Below are 20,667 nucleotides of genomic sequence, written 5' to 3' on the forward strand. Positions count from 1 at the left end.
AGACTGGAAGGCTGCTCTGGCCCTCTTCAGTGTTTCGGCACATTCCCCTGGACCAGTCTTCAAGCAGAGATCTCCGTGTCGAGTCCTTCAAGAGTAATCAACGGATGAAGCTGTTTGCACATACCATTTAAGTAGTTGTTGGAACTAAGTATTATTGAAGTTCCTTTTTAAGTCAATAGTCGGACAGCCTACCTTCTGCATGTAATGCGGCCGTTTCTCTGACATGAATGACATGCTGTATTTTTTTGGACACGGATCATATTCCATATGGCCACAGAACTCTGTTCGGTGTTCAGTCTCAATAAATATCAGCACCCTGGCATACTGACAAGTACGACCCCTTATGGCAACCAATCAGATACAAAAAAAATGTAAATGCCACAAAGAAGTCACAAATATGTAGCCGTCTTTAGTCAAATTCCGTAGGTCTACAAATGGTTAACGTTAAGCTGTTTATCCATTCGTGAGAGTATAATTATATCAAATCTGGAGATATAATAAAGTCTATAAAGTATCAAAATGTATATTTGAAACTACTTTTACAAAACCTATGCAGGTTAGCAAAACAAATAGTTAAGACTATTTTTAAATGTAAGTGCTTCTTATTTGTCTGCAGAAATGTATTTGATTACCAGCCTTCTGATCAAAAATGCACATAGGGTTATCAGTTGACCTCTCCTACCTTCTTATTGCTTTGAACCATCGCGTTGAAGATGGACTTGGCGGTGAACTCATGTTTCTTGTAGTCTACCTCAGCAAATGTACAACACCAAACTAAGGCATTTTCTAATTGCACGGGATCAAACACAGGAACGCTCTAGTATTAACACATGCAACCTGTTACTCAGACTGTGCAGTTGGTGATCCCCAAACCAAAACTTTCTCGAATCCCATCAATCCCCTAGATTAAATAAATAAATTCACGATAACGAATAGGAAACCTCTTTCACAATATGCCAACATTTCTTTCCAACATTAGCAGACATAAAACTATTAGTTTTTTCTTCCGCTGAAGTTAAATTATCTTGCAGTTTTATCAACGTAAATAAATAGTAAAACCATAGTTATTATTAATGAACAAGCAAACACAATGTGAGTTGTTAAGTAAAGTTTTTTTTTCAATACTCAAAGCTTTACATGATTGATTGACAACTATGTATACATTTACAGAGAAAATTTCACTTCATACATTTTTTTTTTTTTTTTTACATTTAAATTGCCTTTTGATTACCTGCATTTGACATAGTTCAACCAAATGTAAAAGTTCTTTCAAAAGGTCAAGGGAATTATTATGTTTTTTTTTCAGGGTTGTTTTCTTTCAGCAATCTTTCTTTACAACAAATATTATTAGGATATATTCATGAATATGTGACATCATCAAAGCACAATAAGTGTGCCAATAAGGTCTGTCTCACAGTAGTCCCAGCCACTGAGGTAACTTTCTGTCTCGCCAATAACAGTTTGTCTGGCACATTGGAGATAATCCCTTGGTGTTCTGTTTACACCCAGATGTCATATGTTTCACATCACTCTCAATGCTTTCCACTAGAGCCCTTACAAAAATCTCACCAGTGCAGAGTCCAATAGCGGTTATAAGTCTTCTGTAAACACGAGGGATCTCTTCATGGAAATGTTGGTGTTTTACATACAGGGCGGCATGCACAGTCCGCTTTCATCATCACATGATGTTGATTGACCCAGAAAAAAATCCCTGGACTTGATGATCTGTTGAATTCCAGCCCTTGGCCTTTGCCATGACAAAACATAGGTGTAGTCCTATGTGAAAAGTGAACAGCTTTTTGAAGATACAGGCTTTAATGTGCCTGGCTTTTAGGGCACGTTTTCCAAAATGCCATAATGCCCCAGTAGTGTGGATTGCCAAACAATAAGAGCTGGATATAAAGCCTGTGTCTATCGAACAGCATTTCTGTGTTTTAATAAATGCCTTTTTTCCCTTGCAACATTTGACAGAATATTTGGCCATTAACATCGTTCAGCCATCTTTTAAAGTTTGCGTTACAGCATTGTTCTATCCATGACAGGATCAGCTAACACAATTCACCTTGTGTACCTCAACTTCTGCACACATGATTGCGTACACACAGACAACAAATAGGACAAGGATTTACAAGATTTCAGTGGAGGTATATTGCGGACAACCCTCACATAACATAAGTGGGTAGTTTTGCATAACGTAAGACTGAAAACAAGCTATTGCCAATTTTTCCAGCAATGTTACCCCCCTTTGAATGATTGACCAAATGAAGTCTGGTCACTGGAGCGTTCAGCCTCCTGAATCTACAATGTATTGAGTAGCAATAAAGGTTTTCGCCCCATTTATAAAAACAGCAAATTCCAGCCGAAAGCTTTGATCTTGTGCTCAGTATGGGGCAGGCAAGAGGGTGGGCCTGTTTTAGCAGACTCCATTAACCAGCCAATGACATCATTCAGTATGACTTTCCTAGTCACTAGGAAAATAATGTCCTTTAATAGTTTTAATAGTTGAGTTAAAAAGTCATTCTTCATCAGTTGCAAGTCTCAAGTGAAAATTCTCTGTGAATGGGTCTTCGAGACCAGACAGGTCTGGTTTCTGCCTGTAACATTCACTCCACAGTTCCTGCTCTTGTGAAACTGCCCCCTCGGATTTTATGGCTTCATTTCCACGGCAACACTCATGTGGTCTCCCCCCTCGTGCCGTGTCTTGGGGAGGTGAAGATGAGTGATGTCGCAAAGGATCGCAGATGGCCTCTCCATCATCTTCTTCTTCTCCACCTCCTCATCATCTTCATTCAGCAGATGAAATCACATTCTATGAAAGCAGACCCAGGCTATGTGAATAGAATACGGCTGATAAAAAAAAAAAAAGGTGTGTGGGTGAGAGGTGTGTGGCCTTTTAAAAGCAGGAGCGATGTAGGTAGGGGAGAGATACACACCATGCAGGAGCCACTGGTTTCCATTCCTCTTTCTAGAAGTATTTAGGAGTACGACACCCTTCTGGCTACAAAACTCCGACCAGAGGTTAAACTTCATGATAGGAAATTTCAGTGCCAGTGTTAATATAACATACATTAAAAGCAATACACCTAACACAAAGAATCCTTTTCTAAAATGTTAACAGTACATGGACATCTCTAATGGTAAAGACGTCAAGGAGTGAGAGGTGTGTCGGATCAACAGTAAAGTGGTACAACAGAATACTGCGTCTGTGCATATGCCGGGAGATGTGCAAAAAATGTATTTATGTGCAGGATGTTGTCTCCTATATAGAGATTGTTAGTGTTAGTTAAAGGGAGAGAACTAGCAGATGAAACATGAGATTCACAAAGGGTTATCATGCTGTCACCAGCGTCCCAAAATGGCCTCCTATGCAGCGTCCTCATTTCTTCATCAAAGCTGCTCAGAAGCCCAGTCAACGCTGTCCATTGTGAAGCCATCACGAATATCCGTAATGACGTTACAATGAACTCCACTCTAGACAGACTTCTTCAAAAAGGAAAGACGGAGATCACTGCTCCCCATTTCCTCAATCTATCTGGGTGAATGGAGAAGGGTGTGTGTGTGTGTGTCAAGGGGGGGTTGGAGATGGCAGGTGAGCGATCAAGTCTTGCATGGCTTTGTTCTTTCGTGGTGTCTGTATTGCTTTCCAGGTCAAATGTCGCTTTTTTAGAAGAGTGGCCAAGGGCCTGAGAAATACTGGCACAATGCCAAGAGTGTGTTGTTTTGTTTTGCTTTCCACTCCAACGGAGAGTTCCTTAGAGTAGGGATTTAGTGGGGAAGTCATGCACAGAAAGTCACTCTCACTACCCTGCATACCATTTCATATGTCTCTAGTAGTCTCTGTTCATGTTCCCCAGCACAGAAGAACACTAGCATCTACATGAGGCTTTCCTCACTGCTCAGAGGGGGAACTGCTCACTGCTAGGGATGAGAGCTAACAGGGTGCTGAGGGCTAGCGGGGGGATCGAATCAGGGGAAGCAGACGGAAGCAGCAGTCCAGGAGGTGCCACTCGCCTCCAGGCTTTCAGTCCGCCGCAGAGGCCACCTCCGTGAAGGATCTGATTTCAGTAAGGCGACTGAAGCTCCATGCGCTTCAGATGCTGAGATAGGGTCCTTTTTAAAAAAAAAAAGATCTTAGTAGTCCTTCTCTTATCTTACAGGTAAAAAGTTCTGGGGAGGCAGGGACCAGTGATTCCATACAACTCCACAGGGTTTAAATTGCCTCATAGTGTTGTTTGTGTGTGTGTGTCTGTCTGTCTGCGTGCGTGCGTATATATGTGTGACCAAGATAGAGCAGGCAGTCTCTCTGTGGATGGCCGGGTGTTAGGAGAGCTCGAAGCCTGTATTCATGCTGATGGCATAGCGCAGCTTGTCGCGCAGGATGCTCTTCTTGCTGTAGTTGGGCAGCTTGAGCAGGTTGAAGCAGGTGGAGGAGGTGGGCAGCCGGCCGCCCGGCTCCTTCTTGCGGATGGTGAAGAAGCCCCGCAGCACGCTGCCCAGAGTGTCCCCCGTGTCCTGGAGAGAAAACACACACATACACACACACACACAAAAATACAAATACAGACAGGCACACCGTCAAATAAATTCATAAATGCACAGACAGAAACACATGTGCACGTGCGCACACACACACACACACCAATTCGTTTCAATCTACACAGAGTGTGCATTATGACATGGCAATTGTGGGGGGGGGGGGGTATTAACCATAGACAGTACACGTGGCGAAATTGGTTAAAGAAAAAAAAAAAACACAGTGTATAAATGTTTCGCCGGGGTCAATTCAATCATTATAATCACCTAAACCTCTGCATCATTATAATTTGCCATCTCCCCTCTACTTGCAACTTTCCCCTGGAGTACAGTATGTCTCACCTGATCATCAGACACCTCCACACAGCGGATGGAGAAGGGGGGCTTGAGGTAGGCAAAGCCCAGCAGTGGGGACCTGGAACAACTGGTGACAAACTGCATACAGCCAGAGAGAGAAGAGAGGTCAGTGCACTGTGCAGGAGCCATAAGAAAACCCATATCTCTGTTTATCATTGCTGTCACTCTATCAGAATGATAACGGAGCCCTTAAAGAGATGTATAGTTTAGTTTTACGCTGGAATACAAGGTCACATCAAGATAACCACTAAAAGGTGAGATCTGGAGAAAAATGTGCAGGGCATATAGCCAAGGCCATGTTCCACTGTTGTTCATTTAAGGGCACTAGGAGTAGGAGTAGTGATCCCCAGTCAACAAGCCTAGAGTGTCGATATGAATGATGGACACTGAGGAGCAACGCTGAACTCTGCTGCATGCTGTAGGAGGGGGCAGGGGGGGCAGGCTGGCATCACCTTGAGAAACATGGCCTTCTCCTCAGGGGTGAAGTCACTGGAGAGGATGTCCCACAGCCAGATGATCACACGATGACTGCTGTGGAAACCTCCATAATAAACTGTGTGTTTCCTGAGGAGAGAAAGACAGCGAGAGGAAGAGGGAGAGGGAAAAAAAACGGTTAAGTTACAAAGTAGCTGCAAATGTTTCACAGTGCATTCAGTGGGATATTGCTTTGATGTATCATTTTTACGGGGAGGATTCACGAGGCAAGGCGAGTGGGACCACAGCAATCACTAGAGAGCAGTGAATCAATCAATTAATTGATCAATCAAGAAAATCAATCAAATGAATCAACAAATGACTCACTTGAGGTCGTCCAGGTCCATCTCGGCGTTGTCCCCGGAGACGAGGCGCTGCACCTCGGGCGTGGAGAACATGTGCAGCCACTCGGGGTTGATGATGCAGCGGAAGCCCCGGATGAACGCCGCCGTCTGCTCCTTGATCTGCGTGTGCATGCGGAAGTGTGCCATCAGGTGGATGTAGCTGATCCTGCAGAGGCACCGGAGGGCAAAGGTCAAAGGGGGGTAGACAGAGGTCACAGCCTTAATTCAAAGTCGGCTGAGACGGACACTGTGCTGCGCCCGTCTTACCAAAGGCATTCCTTGGTCATGAGGCCCAAAAACTTGAGCTTGAGCTGTTCATTAGCGCTTGTGATACTGAGAGCAGCTTGTGGACGCCAAGACATTAGCAAGAAAGCAGAACGTGAGCCCAGAGCTGACTGGTGCTGCATTGCACACGATTATGTGGGTTAATATGTTCTCCATTTCAGAAATGTTAATTATTTCCGAGAGAATGGAATCCTAAAATAGCCGAACATCAGTGCACCTAAAGTTCAGATGGATTTTCCTGACTAAGCATGGATAAATAAGTCTCAAGTCTAAATCTCTCAATGGCTTTTGTGTCTCATATAGAATTCTTACATTTTCCTTTAGCCAGAAAAACCTGATGTGGGTCAGTGACTCACTTGTTTTCGTTGGTCACACACATAGTCTTCCCTCCGGGAATGAGCTCATGGCAAACCAACTGCAAAGAGACACGGAAATCATGACTGCGTGGCACAGAGACAAACTGGAACAGGAAGAGGAAGTGATATTATCTCTTATCACACTGGCATTTCAGTTCAAACTCATACCTGCCCCATCACCTCCTCGTCATATGATAGTGTCAGCCCCAGGTCACTTACATCTCCGTCATAGCGCTGAAAATCAAAGCAGTGAAATGGGTACAAATGATCAGACTGTCATACTCGAAATACCCCAACCAAACAGCTGGGGTTATTCAGTGTGTGATGCTTTGGGGAAGTGGGGTGCAGTTAACAGCAGGCATTCTAATAAGATTTTTAAGTGCCTATAAAAAAGGCACTATTCAAATGAGATTCCAGCTTGGAGTGGTATCAAGGCATCCATATAGCGCAAGTATTTCTTTCAATGCTCTTTCGGGTTCCAATGGGCTCAGAACAGTGATGTTTCTGGGGAACCAAACTCCCGTTCAACACAGAAAAAGAAAGGGAGTGGCCCAAGCACAGATACTTAATTTCTCCAACAATGAAACAAACATGAAATACTCACACACTCTCACTGACAGAGGTGAGCGGGTACTGTCAGACGGCCTACCTTGATGGAGGTGAGGTTCTTGTAGAACTCGGAGTCGAGCGAGGGCAGCTCGTCGATGGAGCTGTAGAAGACGCTGTGGTGGTGGCCCATCACCTGGCTGAGGAAGAAGGAGGCGAAGGGCACGTCCACCACGATGCCCTCGTACATGGCCTTGCCCAGCATCTTGCCCACAAACTCAAAGAGCTGCAGGTGGTACTCGTGAATGTTGGACGTGGGGGATGGGTAGAGACGCTCGTTCCCGCTGGTGGTCTGGGGATGGGGAGTGATGAGAGATTTCACACACACACACACACACACAGACACACACACACAGACACACACACACACACACACACACACACACACACACACACACACAGCCAGACACATACAGTGAAATGAGAAAATGAGAAAATGAGAAAGCGGGAGTTTTCGGTGAACCTCTGCAGAACACATTTTCCATCCACTCTTGTTGGGTCACAGCTGTCTGGACTAATCAATGCTACTCTTGCATTTCAACATGTTTGCGTTGGCTGAGTAAAAGAGTGTAGCAGAGCTGACAGAAATGGAAAATACGGGGCGCAGGAGGAGTCTCCCTGGGTTACGATGGAGAAACTTGAATACAAAAGACTGAAAAAGTGAAGTAGATCCCTGAGGCACATGTTCAGTCATTAAATGTCAACAGTTTTGTCATCTTATCCCTGTGATAATTTCTGTGTCTGAGTGAGAAGCACTGCACACTCTAGAGTGATGATAACTTGTATGGGTTACCTTGAAAAGGTTCAGTGCAGGGTTGAAGACCTTTTTGATGATCTCTTCTAAGAACTCCTTGAAGACGCCATCCTGGTCAATACCAGCCTCGTCCACTCCCAGGTCATTGACAAACTTCACACGGATCACTCCTTTGATGGAGTTAACAGGAAGGCGTCTGAGCTGGTCGTATCCATCCTAGTTAAGGTGAGGAGATAAAGTGAAGGCACAACCCTCAGATGAACCATGGCATATTGTATTTCAGACTGCAAGTATGCAGCACGATCTCGTCCCCAACACCAAGGAACCAGAACATGCCTTAGTATGCCCAATCAGAATCCTTGATCAACTCAAATCACCAAAATCTGACCCACTAAAATGGTTCAGCTACAGACAGGTGTTCTACCACCATCTTAATTTTATACACCATTTCATGGAAATCACATTAATTCACTGAAAATATTGAGAAGCCACTAGACTGTGGCCTGAATGTGTGGCTGTACCTCCAGCATGCGTGACCGTCGGATGGTGATGTGCGTGACGTGAGGGGAGGCCTGGCTCGTCTCCACCAGTCCCAGAGTCTCCTTCTCTTTTGTCACTATGTTCCGGAACAGCAGCACTCTCTGAGGAGCAAACAGTCCAGTCAACCGGCAGCAACAGGCAATCGCATTTTACATGTGCATAATTTTTTTTCCTCTATAGTCTACAGCCTTCGTTTATGAAAATGACAGCACACAAGCAATGTGTAGGTGAATGATTTACTCTGATGTATCAAAATGATCATGAAATGTTGCTATTTTAACACTGTTGTTTTAACACTCTGAGAAGTGCTCATAAAACAAAAGACTGTTCTCAAGCGATTGCAAATGTTCTGTGCTGGCATGTGTGACATATTGTCCTCGTACGTTTTTGTGAGGAATGATGTGTGGGATGTACTGCAGCAGTAGCTGGGCTCTTCTCTTGCCCTTTTCCAGCTCCTGGAAGAGCAGACTTGGCTTCAGGTCCCTGACAAAGAAGAGAGAGGAGAGAGGGACAACAATAAGGCCAGGAAATAAGTCTGCAGGAAAAAGGACATTAATTCCATGTGTGCATATCAAGAAACAAAATGTGCTCTAATTGTCCACAAAATCCAGTGTACATTTATAACAGTCACTTAAGGGAGATTTGTGTGTGTGTGTGTGTGTTTGTGGTGTCTCACTTGCGGAGCCAGTGGTCATCTGGAGAGAACCTGCGTCTACAGTCTCGCTCGTAAAGGACCATCAGCCAGCCGTGGACGCTATGGAACAGATCTAGCTTCTCCCCTTTAGCATTCTCTACACAGCAGAGAAGGGAGCACACAGGCACACAGACACCCAGAGCAAACAGTCAGGTATACAGTCAACTCATCAATGACAAGATTCTCATCAATGACAAGATACTCATTAATGACAATGACTGGTATTATGAAGCTCACCAAGGATGCCGTCCCAAACCAACTTGTAGACAAACGTGTTGAGAAACGAGGAGATGGTGACCAGCTCTTCTATTTTAAATGATATCTGCTCCTCGTAGACTTCGATGTCATCTAGGATCCTGCAATCCATTTCAAATGATTATGTTCACAGGAGAGAGGCTAATATGTGTGTTACTGACCAGTCATTTGCAAAAAGCCTGCAAAAGACTACAAATATGAAACATTAAGGTGCGGCTAAGTGTTTGTTTACTGTCTGTTTCTAGGTGTCTATAAGTCAGACATGTGTAAGAATGTGTGTGTGTGTGTGTGTGTGTGTGTGTGTGTGCACGCAAGATGGAGTGATGTGTGTTAATATGTGCGATGCACGTCACGCACGTGATGAGGTGGCGTGAGCAGTCGCAGAAGAGCATGAGCATGGCGAGCAGCTGCTTGGACTCCTCCGTGTCGTTGTTCAGGCACTCCATGAAGAGCTTGAGGCCACCCTGGGGGCCCAGCTCACAGATGAAGGCCCACAGCTTAGGCAGCAGGTCGTCCAGATATGTCAGGCCTGCAGACACACAAAGGATACGTGAGGTGCACGTCTGTGATGTAGGAGTGTTTATGAGTGTGTGTGTGTGTGTGCATGCATGAAGCAACAGGCCTCATTCAAATGTACTGCATAACCTAACTGTAGGTTAGTTCGTAAAAGGTCACCTGTTGAATCAATTATTGTCAAAGCGTATGCAAGTTTGGATGTGCATTGACAGAATCTATCCTAACCTCTATATGCCTGTGTCTGTCACTGACCACAGGTGTCTGAACATTAGTTTGCACTAAGACAAAGGAGCTTTTTGTAATACATTCGCACACATCCAGGTCCATGGGTATGTTGGCAAACTGACCGGTGAGGATCTGCAGACGGATCTGGGTGAGGGTGGTCAGGGCGGTCTGGTACAGCACACAGATGCTGCAAACCTTCTGCACCTCCACCGAGTCCACGCGCTTCCCACCGACCGGCTTCAGGATGTTCCGCACCGACGCGGACTTTTGGAACGCCCGTTTGAACAGATCTGCAGGGCAGAAGCACAAAGAGAGAGCCCATCAGGGAACTTCACCACAACAGACACAACAGAAGAGAGCTCTCCTGGTAAGGCAATAGCCATGCCCCGCTCACAGCACGATCAACACAAGGAAAGCCATACAAGATCATAAATATATAAAGTAACCATGGCAACTTCTGTAAATAAACAAAGACCAATGGAAGAAAAGCAGGACGGACACAAATCAGGATGCACCCATGCTTATAACTAGCGCACGATTTGTCATTCCTTTAAACACATGGGTCTTTATTCATTGGCTGTACTCACTCTTGACTGGCAGGTTATTCTGCGACGTGGTTGGTGGAGGTTGAGGGGGAGGGGTGGGCTCCTGAGCCTCCAGCTTCTTGCTGAGCACGTCCCAGAAGAGCGTGCGGATGACCGGCACGCCCCATAGATACTGCAGCTGCCGTGTCACCAGTGGCATGGACTCATTCAGGCTACACGTGGCAAAGAAGCGGAGACGGACAGAAGACATGACTCATCAAGGAAGCCGCCCACGGCAAAGTGGTCCATTTTTACCATGAAAGTTTGCAGTTTTCCATTCAGAGAGACGGTCCATCATTGTCAGTGATCCTCGTGGAGCTAAAAAGATTCTTCTGGAGCTAAATAAATACTACAGCCCCCAGCATGCAGTGCTTCCCCCACAGATCCTACACCCAAGCAAATGTACATGGACATGGATTTGACATTGTCTTCATTGGGACTGATTGGACACTCCTGCCTGTTCTGACTGGTTTGATGTTAAAGAATGTTTTTCCCCTGAGGCAGTCGCAGAGATTGGATTAGCCTCTTAAGTGGCAACCAAGTCATTACCCCTGGTGCCCCCCCTGTGGCAACTGCATCTTCACTGTATTTTTATGATAGACCCTCCACCTAAGACCCGCTGCACTGCAATTCGTACCTAATATTAGTACTGTAAAAACATATACCACCATTTGATTCATGATACTGATCCCAACTTATCTAAACTGAGGCGTGCTGCTAAGCACAAACTTGAACTCACGTTATGTGTGTGTGTCGGAACACTGGTTTACTGCAGCATACTGGATGAAGTCATATCTTGAGTCAGCCTATGCACTACAGCCATCCATCACAAACAACGGTAACTTTAGCCTGACCGAAGCTAGCTAGCATCTTAGACTGTAACATATATCATAGCCTTCGCTCTGTGCTAACTAATCTGTTAGATAACTGGGGACACAAGCTAATATTACATACCTTTATGATTGACATCTCTCTAGACCAATCCCCGCAAAGCAAATCATATCCGCATCCGGTTACTTTGCTAACAGACTAACATTAGTGAACCCTTCAGAATTTCTTTAAGAAGGGTAGTGTGCCTGTTTAAAACTGTTTTAAACTATTATAAATTGTTATGTGAGCAATCAAACTCAAGCTTTTGTGATCACAAATGGGTTAAGGTGAAATAAATTCAAATTTGTGCTAAAAAGACACACAAACAGACTCACAACTCAGAATAAAGCCGGTTAAAGATAGTAACCATTTAGTTGCATTTGTGACCCAAGCTCCTGCCTGGTTGCCAAGCTCAGCAACCACTTTAAAATTAAATGTTGAGCCCTGCAGATATACCCTGGCATTGTTTAGACTACCCTCATTGAAGAACCATGATAATAGTGTAATGACTTAAGGGCAACTTTCTCCGAACTGACCCGTAATCCACAGTTTGGGAGAACCAGCCCAGGACTGGGTGCCAGTGGGTGAGGTTGGACTTCTTCTGTGACACGTATCTCTGGCAGTATGAGAGCATGTCCGTCAGGTCCTTCACAAAGTGGTTGGCCTCGTCCTCCAGCACTTTCTCGCTCAGGAAACCCAGGTGGATGAGATTACCTGTCAGAGCATAAACAATGTGCTCAAGATCTACATCGAAAGAGAGACCGGACTAGCATTCGCCAGGCAGGCACGCATCTCGAGGCACTCCTAAACTCACGTGGCTAAAATAGTAATTGGCTTTTCACAGAACGAGGATTCATGAACTACTACCTGGTTTTTGCGTGAAGAAATGTGATGAAGTGAGGGTCATAGAGGACCCACACTGTCTCTCACAGACAGACACTCAAACACACACAGACAGACAAACACACAAACAAACACACAAACACACACACCCTACCTAGTAAGCACAGTGTGTGACTTCCCTCCAGGCAGACACAGATGTCAAGGCACTGTTCCTCTCGACTCAGGAACAAGATGAACTTCCTCAGGAGGTCATGGGTCTGCATGGTGGCCATACACTAAACAAAGAACACAGTATACAATAACCAAACTCATGGAAAACAGTCAGTCACCCTTTGAACAGAACAATAGATAGACTAACTTTAAACCAGGGAGGGCTGTGAACAGTTGGATTTCACAACAATTGAGTTGCTTGCTAATGTGGAAATAAAAAACTCAAGAACATAATCTCGCTTACGTTGTGTAAAATTCAGATCTTTGTTTCAATGAAGTCAGGCAGGAAAGTACAGACTACTCAACTCTGCTCAACAGTTAACACAAATATATAACAGATAATACTAAACATAAAACTTTCCAATTATATTTTAACATAGGTTCAATGTGTGTTGCCTAACTGCCCACTCATCCTATTTTTACTGACTACCACTCCCCTAGTCCTAACCCCAAGGAATGGCCTGTGTAGTTCAGGGGGATGTCGGTCATGAGAGTACCTCAGGGGTTAGTGTGTTGAGGTGAGAGACCACTGCTGGAACGGACATGATGTGGATGAGGAAGGACCTCAGCAAGTTATCAGAGAAGTGCGCAGCAAGGACAGGTCTAAAAAAGAAACACACACACACACACACACACACCAATAAGGTTCATCACATCTACAACATATTACTCGGCAGCACTGACTGAATGTTGGCAGCCTTACCTGAGCGAGAGGGTGAAGACGGCTGTTAACATGCTCTTGGTCAGTGAGGGCCTGGATCTTGCCAATCCATTTGTGAGCAAAATCTATGGAAAATTCAATATTTCATCACGTCACATCGGCATTAACAAATTTCGTACTGCTGCATGTAACTGATCATGTCCATGTCTCTTTTTAACAAACAACCGCACAGATGGACACCATAACATGATAATGGGGATATAAGCCACTATCTGACTATCTCCTAGATCATCACAGAACATCACTAAACATCTAAGGAATTGATATAAATATCAACAAAGCATGTACCTGCAGCACAGAGTAAAATCCCTTTTGGTTGAGATGGCCCATGATGTTTTCACACATTCTATTCAAGGCCAGTTTGAATTGCTCTCCTTGTGAGGGAGACAAAGAAAAGAAACCAAGTTCAATAGCAGTCCCTCGCCATAGACGACATGAAGCGTGGCAGCCATAAATGCTTGCACTTACCTTTTCCTTTCACTATCTTCCAAGTAGCGGTGTCAGTGAACGTGATGAGCATAGTGAGGTGTAGTGTCACCAACTTACTGTCCAGCATTATGTCAGGCTTAGTATAGACAATGAAAGAGAGAACAAGAGACAGGGATGGAGAAGGGGGGAAGGACAGACAAAATGGGAGAAAAGAAGAAAACAGGACATTTAGCACTGACAGAAACGATGACAAAGTTTGGTCTGTTTTTTAAACAATGGCACCGACTAAGGCTACAGAACCAGAACTATAGTTAGTGCACTACTGCTATGGAATTAGATTCTGTACCAATAGTTTTAATATTATCGGTCTGGAATGGCTTTTCCATGCCAATAGTACTGTTATTCGTATTCCGCAGCATTAGGGAACATGGCGTCTGTCAGTGGAGTGGGTCAAAAGAACGCTTGCCTCTCCCTGCTGTGGTGAATCCTAGTGCAGCACTCAGTCACCGCAGGGGCAATAGGGTACTACTCATTGTGGGCACCTCCAGTCACGGACTGTTAATGGACTATTGACATGGATCCCTCGCCATAGTGCTGATCTTATCACCACAGAATTCCGTACCAATAGTCACTTCGTTAAAAAATAGCTGTGCTGTCAGCGTGAATGCTATCAAAAATGATCGTTGAAAAGCACACAACAAACAGCAAGACGGTACAGTAAGTGTGGTAGGCTGAATACTGATTGACCCACCTTTAACTTTTTGAGGAACTCACAGCACATCCACAGGACATCTTTAATCTGTTTGAGCCACGGGATGGTCAGGTCTTTAGACAGGGCCAAGGACACATACCACACCTATGGTATCCAGCACATTCACATATAGATATGTCAGAAACAGTTTCAGAATACAAAGGGTGGAGTAATAAGGGGTTTTCTGAAAAAGATCTAGTTTCTACCAGATCAACTTACCTTGGGTTCATTGTCAGCTTCCATGCTGCTGAGAATGGCACGGCAAAGCTTCTCAAAGCGCTGTATGTGAGAGATTTTAAAAGCGTCAAGGATTGCAACCACTTTAATTCATCAAGGACACCATCGTCTTTAGATTTATCTATTATGGATTGAATTGAAAACTGTTAGTATAAAACTATTTCCATTAAATTTTACCAATTTGTCATCTTTGCCACAGATGAATAGCAACTTTCGTGCAATCTTAAATATGGACAATGCATTTCTCTTCGTTGTGCCCGTTTCAGCAGCTACGAAAAACTCATCAACTTCTTGCCTGAAAGGAAAGCAGAGAAGAGACATAATAAACAGGCTGTTCGACCCTGGGTCTTAATGCTGGCTTTTAGTCAGAATAGCATGACTAAATGGAATAAGACCATCACAAATCAATACAAAGCTCTCAGTTTACACTACAGTGCTCGCCCCTTTACTCTGACATCCTCTGAAGTCTTTGCCAAATAGCAGGCTCACTCATGTAGTAACAAACCTGATTTGCTTCTGCAGTGCACAGCGACAGAGAAACCTCCTGACCAGTGCCTGCATGAGAGTGGCGGCCCTCTCCTTCTCCTTGTACCCTTTCCTCTCCTCCCTCGCCTGCCTGGCTTGTTCCAAGAACTGGGTCTTGGAGGTCTGGGTTGCAGTGAACATGTTTCTGACCCTGGCCAAAGACAACGGTTACAATTTAAGTTTCAGGGTCACATAATACTTTATATGAACATTTACAGCTTACAAGTTACAAGCAAAGGGAAACGGATTAAATATAATTTCTTTTCTTTTTTTATCAATACTACTATTGTGTCTCACTGGCAGCTGATCTTATAAAACAGCTGACAAAGCAGCCATGATACTTACTTGTAGGACTATTAGGTACTTCGGCTCTATGTCCACACTTCACTGGATCCTTTTTCTGCTAATGCAATTCTGTTCCTTCATGTTTTCAATACAATATTCCAATACCACCTGGATCAGTATGTCAACTCTGAAAAAGAGGGCATGGTGTATAAGAAGGCTTGAAATGACACAACAAATACATCGCATGATGCCAGTTAAATATCACTTCAGAACTTGACTTTTCGTGTGACGAATCAGCATCTTCTAATGACTATCTGGCAATAATTAACTTTGGCTAAAAACATAAGGAAAGAGCAGCTAACACTTGGTAACGCCACAACTTAATTACAAAGCATCCCTGCCCTGGCGTATCTGAATGACACATACATAATATTTCCAAGTGTTGTCGCAAGCTGCTTGCAAGCAAACATTGTCAAGCTTTACTAAATAGTGTTAGCTGGCTAACTTAGCCTAGCATTCTTGTCAATGTTTTTGTAGTGGTGAGCTAGCAAGCGGTTTAGCTGGATAGCCGCCTGTCGAGGATATCTTTAGTTTGTTTAAGGATTTAGTTCATGTTACAGTAACTGACAGTCCAAAGTAAACACAACTCAAGCAAATATCAAGCCAAACGACAAACAGCCCGAGTACTGAGCGAAGAAGAAAGTGGTTATAGAATGTAAACAACAAAGACAGCTTCTTACTGCGACTGCAGCCATTAATCTCGCCCATTGTCACTTGAAAACTCTTCCGGAGGAACCATTTTACTATTTTGGAGCTCCGAAATGCACAGATTTCTGAAATTAAACGGAACACCTATCAGATGCAGCACAATATTTTACTGTAGAGCAACTGAACATGACCCTGAATTCAAATCCCTTTTCAATAGTCGTGGGGGACCGATTAGTAGGATAGGAACACTTCTGCTGCCCGGAAAGAAATACCACTGACTGGCAGTGTTGTTACATATTCCACCACTAGATGGCCGCTTGTAATGGACGAAGCACCACAAGTAAATAGTTGGGTCCAATAGTTAATATTTAGCTTAATTAACCACGTACAGCCTTACAGTTTATTCATTTTCATCAAGTTTTAGTTTGAATTCAGACATATTTCTGCCCATGGATAGAGGTGAGTTGACATCATAAGAGATTCTAGTCCTCAAAACAGTAACTGGAATACAGTAACTGAAAACTGAGTAAGCAAAGGCTCTGGGATGAACGAGTAATGGACAGTTCAAATGGATAGATCACTCATTGATGGGAGACTTATATAGATATATGATGGAGATAATTTCCAAACACTGTTAATGACTTAAGAATATAATAATCAAGTGCCTTGTATTATTAATTACCTTATATGAATCATGTACTTATGTAAGCAGGAACATGGCTTTTCTGTGTTTCTGCGTGTGTGTAACTTAGAATATTAGATGCCACTTAGTCCGCATATGTACAAGAGCATGTTTAGACCAGAAGTGATAAGAAGGTTCGAACTGTGCTTCCTCCGACCTTGCAAAACTTCCATCCTTGCCTCGGACGTCAGAAATCCACCACGTGGTTATCTCTGCTGAACACTAAACTTCTGTCTATATAAACCTTGTGCGATGTGTTTATGATTGCTTCACTTTCAGCCTTGTGCTGGGGGTGAGCCCGATTGCAATTGTTGTCTGTCTAATAAATATACTTATATGCAGCTCCGGTCCTGAGGTAACTAGGGTGAATTTTCACCTATCATAATTGGGGGCTCGTGACCGGGATTCCAACAACCTCATCGACTCTCCACGCTGGGCTAATCATCAGGACCTGAACGGTACGGAGTACAAGACTCAGTTTTGCTAAAGACCTCCAACTTGAATTGGAAGGAGGCCAGGGCCTGCCAGCATGGAGAGCCGAGAGTGAAGGAATTTAATTGAACTATGGGGGGTGGACTCCGGAGCTGCATATAAGTATATTTATCTCTCTCTGCCGGTTCTACAATAGCATTGTAATTTAAAAAAACAGTACAGAAATCCTTCTCAAGCATGCTTCATGGTTTATTGACAACCACTTGATAACTTGTAATCACATGTGACAAGCAACATGAGAAAAAGAGCAAATGAATCTGTGATTTTTTTAATTATGATTGTTTTTTATTTTATTTGTACTTACTATACTGTAGAATCCTTTACTATAATCTTTGGTAAGATGGAGCAGAAAGCCAAATCAGATGTTCACAAACTGATTAGCCACATTCTTTTTGTCATCTTTTATTCATACATATCCGTAGTGATTACATTTACATATACCATGTGAAATACGTCATAACCAGCATTTTTTTTTAAAGAATATTCTGATTGTGTGATAATAAAAATCATCTCTTAAATTTTGTATTCCTTTTTCTCTCGGTACCTTGATTATGCTTGTAAGTGTAATGCATATAGACTTTATGTAGAAGCCTCCAACCTGTTCAAAACATGTACAAAAAATGCATAGTAATGGCACAGTGTCAGTGACCAGATCCAAACCTCCACGGTCATAAGGAATAAAAGGCCATGAACTTCCATGATTGCTACTTCCAAGCTTCAAACAGAGCTAGGATTAGGAGAATACATACTGAATTCAAACAGGTTTCCTAAATTGGATGTGGGTGGTTGATGGTCAAAAACGCAGATGGAAAAACATCACCAGTGAGCTGACAAAAATGTAATTCTGTTCACTGGTTTTGTCTGAAAGACAGCCGGCATCTGTAATGTACTGGATGTGAGTTTTCTCAATGTTCAAGTCTGATAATGCCTGGTAGTAATCACTATCTGATGTAAATGTTTTGTAATATTTATTGAAAATCTGGGTTCAGCATTTCCTTGAAACAAAAATAACTAGTTGAGAAGACAGAGGGAAATTAAGGAATACAGTGTGTTTGTGAGGCTGACAGTTTGTCCACCAAATATTATGTTATTTGCTCATATCTACTAACTAATGACTGAAGCATCCTGATATGAATAAGCAAGCTGTGGCCAAATGGCACACAAAATAAAAACCTTGCATATGCATTGACAATCCAGTATTTGACACCATTTCATTTATCTGTACCAATTAACCTCATGATTCATAATACAAAAAAACACATACCGGTACTTATGTCTCAACAAACATCCCAACCTTGGCATATAACATTACTGACTGACAGAATATTAGGTCTCCAAGCAAACCAACAAAAAAAAAAAAACATTTCAGTTGCATGTTAATGCATTACAATACAATATATATAAAGCTATAAATGTAACCGCACTAAAATTTTAACAACTATTTGAATACAAACATAGTGAGGGGCTGGTGCTGGCTTGATACGTTTATAAGCCATTGTCTCACTTTGACAAAGGCATAAAAGAGAGATGGGCCATTTCTTGTTCTGTATGTATATTAAGTTTATCAATAGGACATCTGTGCCCATTAGACCAGCACTGAACAAAGAAACAATACTGATATTTCAACAATAAGGGTATTTCAAGTTACCTTTTCATAAGCTTTTAATAATTCTTGTTGGTAATTTTTATTTTAATTTTTTTTGCGAGATACTAAATAACTGACATCTCTCATTTCTGGCATAAATAAAGTTTAAAGGCAAGGGTGAAAAAATGTTCTGCATAAAAGGGAAGTGGTTGTTATGTAAACTATTGTAACCCAATAGGTCTGTATTATGGGATCTTGACATCCTCACAACCAAATAAGGCAAAGTAACAAACATTCTGATGCCTACATATAAGCTACATCACCTGTCCATAACAAATGACTGAGGGAGGAAAAAAAAATCACCATCAAGTCTATCTGTATTCTCTGACCACAAAAATTAGTAAGTGTTGGACTTCAAATTTAATTTTAACTTTCTTTGCATTTCGATTTTAAGCACAAAGGAATAACCCACATTTTACAAAACAAAACATGAATAGTCTTGCCATGCCCTGCTAACTGCATTCCCTGTGGGCAGAGGAAGCACTGCAGAACCAGAAAAGTGCTGGATTTACAAACCAATTTGGCTAAAGCCTTCTCTGCTGGTTTGGAATCTTAAGTACAGTGCTTTGTTTGAAAGAAGAATAGATCTTAAGATGGCACAGTCTGCAATGGCACAACCTTTGCGACGAGCAGGCGCAGGCAATGGCACAACCTGTGCGACGAGGAGGCGCAGAGAGGCACTTGCTCCCACTCCTCACTGGCCCTGTAGCCACTCTATTCGCAACTCTGCCACTTCTTTACCGTACCAGTCATGGAGTTTAGAGAAGCACACGGTTTCCGGGGAGACAGGGCTCTCCAGAGACCCCTGGGCTGACCCCTCCCCTCCCCTCCGCCGCGGCGGCACTGGCGGGGGTCTGAAGCTGTCGCCTCTGGCACTGCCGTCGGCCTCCCAGACCACGCCCGGAGTTTCGGGGAGCCCGTTGGTCAGGGCGGAGGGCTTGCTCCACGCCACACCGTTCTCCTTGGCGAGACCGGTCTGAGGCTGCGCGTCCTCTGGCTGGCTCGATGTCGAGGTGGCGGGGGGGACCTGGGGCTGAGACGAAGAAGACGCTGCCAGAGCGCCACCTGTGGACACAGTCGATTTGGGTCGTGACTGATGCTGGTGTTGTTGTTTCCTGGAGGATTTGGCTTTCCCTTGCACCCCCCAGGCTCCCTCCTGCAGCTCCTCCAGCTGCTGCTCCAGCTCACGCACCACCAGGCGCATGTAGTCGAAGCTGGCCCGCGACAATGCCTTCACCCACGACTCCATGCCCACTTGGCTCTCGGAGGCCATCTTGTAGATGCGGGCCCTGGCACAGTCAAACTTGATGGCAAAGGCAAACTCCTCTGCCGACTCACACAGCTCCACGGTGCAGCCCTCCAGCACGATGACGCCGATAGGCTCCTTGCTTTCCCGCTCCTCGAAGTAGAACAGCATGTTGCCCTTGAGGATGAACCAGCGTCGGTGGTAGGCCGTGTTTCGTTCCCCCTTCTTGAACAGGAAGCCGGTCTTGTCCGGGGGAGACTCACACGTAGCATAGTGAGCCACGCTGCGTTCGTTCAGCTTCATGGTTGCATGGCCCGAGAGTAGCTGATGATACGGGTGAGAACAGTCACAAGGGGAACATGTTAACTCAACAATAATTTCATCTGTTGCATTTAGAATGCTTTGTCTGATATGGATTGTGAGTAATGCTTGATGAGATATGTCCTTGTATATTTTACCGTTGCTGTCCTAGACCAAACAGAAAGTATTGAGGAAATGTA

At 43.8% G+C, this 20,667-nt stretch overlaps 2 protein-coding genes across 3 annotated transcripts; both read right to left on the reverse strand.

Moving 5' to 3' along the window:
• Nucleotides 1-1,093: 1,093 nt before the first annotated feature.
• ube3b (ubiquitin protein ligase E3B) lies at nt 1,094-16,400 on the reverse strand. Of its 2 annotated transcripts, XR_006152042.1 has the most exons (28): nt 16,135-16,400; nt 15,455-15,581; nt 15,090-15,260; nt 14,762-14,879; nt 14,567-14,626; nt 14,348-14,452; nt 13,636-13,732; nt 13,456-13,541; nt 13,150-13,232; nt 12,944-13,049; nt 12,391-12,511; nt 11,930-12,107; nt 10,527-10,696; nt 10,062-10,229; nt 9,556-9,727; nt 9,181-9,299; nt 8,926-9,040; nt 8,633-8,732; nt 8,231-8,350; nt 7,749-7,925; nt 6,999-7,247; nt 6,518-6,583; nt 6,350-6,408; nt 5,692-5,874; nt 5,343-5,454; nt 4,876-4,968; nt 2,934-4,512; nt 1,094-2,847 (listed from the first exon to the last, which is right to left on the reverse strand). XR_006152042.1 is itself a non-coding variant. In XM_042706093.1 (27 exons), exons 3-27 carry the CDS (start codon nt 15,248-15,250, stop codon nt 4,321-4,323), a joined length of 3,210 nt encoding a protein of 1,069 aa, XP_042562027.1. In that variant the 5' UTR covers nt 15,251-15,260; nt 15,455-15,581; nt 16,135-16,400; the 3' UTR covers nt 1,094-4,320. The 2 variants fall into 2 exon arrangements, 1 of the variants encoding a protein (XP_042562027.1); XM_042706093.1 differs by having other exon boundaries at nt 1,094-4,512.
• Nucleotides 16,401-17,539: 1,139 nt separating this feature from the next.
• pheta1 (PH domain containing endocytic trafficking adaptor 1) lies at nt 17,540-20,661 on the reverse strand. The gene has a single exon (XM_042706095.1). It carries the CDS (start codon nt 20,468-20,470, stop codon nt 19,616-19,618), a length of 855 nt encoding a protein of 284 aa, XP_042562029.1. The 5' UTR covers nt 20,471-20,661; the 3' UTR covers nt 17,540-19,615.
• Nucleotides 20,662-20,667: the final 6 nt, after the last annotated feature.

The sequence above is a fragment of the Clupea harengus genome, unplaced genomic scaffold (assembly GCF_900700415.2).
Source record: "Clupea harengus unplaced genomic scaffold, Ch_v2.0.2, whole genome shotgun sequence".
Classification (NCBI taxonomy): domain Eukaryota; kingdom Metazoa; phylum Chordata; class Actinopteri; order Clupeiformes; family Clupeidae; genus Clupea; species Clupea harengus.